This window comes from Oryzias melastigma, linkage group LG9 (assembly GCF_002922805.2).
Source record: "Oryzias melastigma strain HK-1 linkage group LG9, ASM292280v2, whole genome shotgun sequence".
In the NCBI taxonomy this organism is placed as follows: Eukaryota; Metazoa; Chordata; class Actinopteri; order Beloniformes; family Adrianichthyidae; genus Oryzias; species Oryzias melastigma.
The window spans coordinates 13,395,509-13,400,017 of NC_050520.1; the positions used below are offsets into that span (position 1 = coordinate 13,395,509).

Consider the following 4,509-nt stretch of genomic DNA (forward strand, 5'->3'; position numbering starts at 1 on the left):
CTACTCTACTCTACTCTACTCTACTCTACTCTACTCTACTCTACTCTACTCTACTCTACTCTACTCTACTCTACTCTACTCTATTCTCTGTCTCTGTTAAGTTCGTTTGTGCTGAATTCCCTCATGTTCTGTGTTGAGTCCTGATCCAGTGTCTCTCTGGGTCGTCGTGTCAGACTGTTTCTTCAGGCGGGGAAAGTGGCGTTTGGCTCTGGCGGACTACCAGCAGGCCGAGGAGATGCTGCGTCCTGATGACCCCGCCGTGAAGCTCCGACTCGGCCTCGTCCACAGCACGCTAGGCTCCTCCTATTTCCAGAACGAGTCAGAACTTTGCAAAGCGAACTCTCTAAACTTAAACTGTAAGTCTCGTGAATGTTAACCACCATGCATCTGCAGGCACTTCCAGGAGGCAGCCGACATGTTCTCTTTGGCCGTCAACTACAGCCCCTCAGTTGGCGAGTATTACGGCGGCAGAGCGAAAGCCTTCCAAAGCCTGGGGGACCTGCGAGGGGCCAGGGAGGCCTGCGTCTGCATGCTCATCCTGGATCCCAGCAGCAGTCAGGTCAGAGCTGGGCTGCGGTTCTGCGGGGATCAGAGTCACGTTTGTGTGATCCAGTTTCAGCCTGTCTCAGACGGCTCCATGTCATGACTAGAACACAACAGCAAAAAAAGCTCATATTGTCAGCAAACTGACCACACTTCTGCTTTTACAGGGGCCTGACACAAGACCTTCAAAGCCAATTTCACTCTGCTTCTGCTTTTGTCCAGAAATCCTTTCACACATTAACAGGGATCACATGATCCTTCAGTAAACATGTTTTATAAGCATAACAAGAAGCCGTCATGTTTTCCCCTCTGGTCTTGTAGGTGCCTCCTTTGCTCATGAATTTGTTTCCTGGGAAAAACGCAGCAGATGTTTTGTCTGGTCCTGAGGGACAAGCAGCCAAAGTCCGTCTGATGGAGCGGATCCGGTCCTGGAGATCCTCCTCTGACCCTCAGAGGTCAGCATCCATGTCCAAGCTGGTTCCTCACAGAGGTGTGTCATGTGACCTCAGCTGCTGTGTTTCAGGGACTGAAGAGAGATCCAAAAACCGGCCTCAGGAGAGAGTGAAGCTGAGCTGTGTGCAAACACAGTCTCATTCTGCCCCATGGGGGGTCTCATTCTGCCCCCCTTTACCCTCTGCTCCTGTGGACGTCCTCCAGCCAGAGGCACAAAGCTGTGAGGACTTCCTATAAGCGTTTGGAGTCTTCAACCTTCATTTCTCTGCTGCCAGAAAAACCCAGAACAATGTTCCAAAAAATAATCAACAGTTTCATGTTTTCTGGTCTCTCGTGTGTTTTTTGACCATTTTCAGAGATTTTAGTCACTTAGCTTGAATGGAATAGATAAGAATTACAACTCTCTAAGACAGCATGAGGCACCATGAAATACATGCGCTAACTTAGATTATTTCCATATAGTTTTTTTCTGATCTTGAACAGATTTTTATTTTGAAAATGTCCATAATTTCTTCACAACAGCCGACTTGGTCACATGACTTAAAGTGGCTACCTGGGTTGCTAAGCTAGTAGCCCAAAGCTAACAGAAACCAAACAATAAAATGTATTTAAAAAAAGTTTCTTCAGGGAGAAAAGAGTCTGTGAGGAAATTGAAGAAGAGCCTTCAACTTAAGAGCAATAAAGCTGCTGTTTACAGTTTTCCTCGACATACGGAGTTATTGAGACAGTTGTTCTGATGTAGCACAAGCTGCTCTGTCTAATACGCAGCGACAGACTCGACTGTTTCACACACGCAGATAATAAGAATTCATGTTTATATTATACTTATAAACACTAGTAGTACAATGCTTATATCATTTTATTTTGCTTTATTTATCCATCACACATTAAAAGTTGGACATAATTGAAGCTAGCATCCCGTTGTTAGCCTCCACTGTGACGTTTAAGAGAAAATCTCCATCAGAAAGCTCAAACGTTTTATGGAGAATGACAATTCAATCAAATACATTTGCTGATTTGCGGAAACTTGTTAAAGGAGAATTCTCCTGTAGTGAGAATGAAACTTTAGCAGCGAAAATGTTTCTTTGTGTTGAAAAAAATATCCAATGACTGAGGATTCATGTACAGACAAAATATGATCTTTTTGTTTTATCCTGAAAGCAAATCGGATCCTGGATTGATGTTAAATTGGCAATCTATGGGAAAAAACAATCATTTTTCAAATCACTTCTACAAATCAACAACTTTATATATATATATATATATATATATATATATATATATATATATATATATATTTGGCATTAAAAAATATCTACTGATAATTTTCTACTGATAATTTTACACATTTAAACAAAATTTATTGTAGTAGCATTTTATTTGGAAGATAAAAATTTCAAAAACAGGAAGCTTAAAAATGTCGACTTCTTCAGAGCGGACCATGAAAATATTGTCTAATTCAGTGAAACAGCAGTTTACAGAAACATGCTGGTGCACAGGGTTCCCTGTAGGTGGCAGCAGAGTCACACTTTTGGGATGTTAGTGTATTGTTCACTATTCCTCTGCTCATGAAGATAACTGGAGAGATTACAAATATTCAAATGGCTTTGGACCAGAACCAGTGAACAACATTTGTGCAAACAGAACCTCGTTTGATGTTGGTGGGAAGGTTAAGATCGGGACATTTTAATGGACCTTTAACAAACAGCTTCAGATTTTTTAGTGACTTTTTCAGTTGAAGCAGTAGATGGTGCTGATGACCTGAATGTGTTATTTTGAACACACGCAAGATAAGATTGTAGACAACAAAGCAGAATATTCTGAGGTGAAATGCTAAAAAAAAAAGTCAACTTAAATTAAACAAATTCTAATTTTAGAAAACAATTTATAAAGATTTTCTGATAGATTATTTATTGCTAAATTGTGGGTTGAAAAGTCCTGGAATCAATAGAAATGACAATTTCCTAATAGTAGATAGATGTAAAAATAAAATAAGGATGAGCATTGGTTTTAGGAAAAAAGATAGGAAATAGAAATAATGGTTTAGGAAAACAATTAAAAAAATGAAAAAAACTGTGCAGAGAAAGATCATAGAAAAAAGATAAATAAACAGACATAAGCAGATATATTTCACAAATATATGACTACATTTTATGTAATATATGCCCATCCACCCATCCATTCATCCATCCTCAGAACAAGCTGAATCCCTTTCAGGGTCTCGGGGTTTCTACTCCGCTATTCTTGGGTGAAGGTGAGGTTCACCCTGAACAGGTCACCAGTCTGCTGCAGGGCTACACTCACACACCCAGGGACCATTTAGAGTCATCAGTTTACCTAAAGCATGTGTTTGGAGTGTGTGAGGAAACCAGAGTTTCCAGAGAAAACCCTCACATGCACGAGGAGAACATGAAAAATCCACAACCGAAAGTGGAACCATGAACTTCTCACTGTGAGATGGGAACACCAATTATTGTTCAGTCCATCTCTGCAAGAAAAATGTATAAAATGTTTAAACAAACAATTAAACAACTGATTTTCTATCTGATTTTCATTAAAAGTCCTCTTCTTTTTACGTTAAACTTTTGATAGCGTTGTAGTTCATATGTCAGTAGAGAATTATGTTATTTTATTTTAAAAAAAGGAAATTTAAAGTTACTCTATAATATTGTTCTACAGTGTGTGAATGTGTGTGTGAATGGGTGAATGGGTCTGTGACTGTGAAGCGCTTTGGGCCCTCGAAGGAGGGTAGAAAGCGCTATACAAGTATACGCCATTTACCATTTACCATTTACAGATTTTAATTTGAATATATATACTTTTTATTGAACATTTTGCACACATAGAGAAATAACATTCTTGAAAGTACAATTAAATGAAAATAATAATAGTAATAGTAAACAAACAGAAGGAAAAAACAAAGTAGAACCAGTGGGGCACAACTACCATTTAGTTTTAAGCTTTAAGTTCTGAGTGGGTTGTATAATGCTTCTATTTTCTCCATTGGAGTTAAATTTTTTCCACCTTTAACTAAAGGTGAAATGTCATTTTTTCCATAGAAAAAAATGTCCTCCATAACTTTTCAGCCATTTCCTTGCTATGGTTTTTTGAAGGCATCATCATGACCTTAAACAGATACCTGTCCTCTGTTTGTATCACATCTGTTGGTAATAATCCCAAATACAGTCTTCCTATTTCATACCCAAGAATTTCCTGGAGAGTTTTGATGACGGTTTGCCAAAAGGGATCAGTTTTGCTGCATGTCCAAAAAGCGTGTGAATGTTTGGCGTTCATGTCTCCACAGAGTCTCCAGCACGGCCGTGGAGCCCTCAGCTGTTGGCTCTTTATATGGGGACTGATAAAGAACCTTGTTACATTTTTACACCCAAATTCTCTTCATTGTTCTCACTATTATTATTATTATTATTTGTGATGACTCCAGTCACACAACAATAACATGAAGGTGTAGTGTACAGTTCCACTTAATTTGATATGCATCTTTGGTTGCGGTTT

At 39.1% G+C, this 4,509-nt stretch overlaps 1 protein-coding gene across 1 annotated transcript in view; it reads left to right on the plus strand.

Annotated features, from left to right (window-relative positions):
• The window catches only part of LOC112137725 (tetratricopeptide repeat protein 16), a 9,091-nt gene extending 7,773 nt beyond the window's left edge, over window positions 1–1,318 (plus strand). The window contains exons 9-12 of the mRNA XM_024260183.2: window positions 174–318; window positions 394–559; window positions 865–998; window positions 1,067–1,318. Coding sequence (XP_024115951.1) covers window positions 174–318; window positions 394–559; window positions 865–998; window positions 1,067–1,073 — 452 coding nt within the window. The 3' untranslated portion in view covers window positions 1,074–1,318. The remainder of the gene's footprint in view (window positions 1–173; window positions 319–393; window positions 560–864; window positions 999–1,066) is intronic.
• The last annotated feature ends 3,191 nt before the right edge of the window (window positions 1,319–4,509 follow it).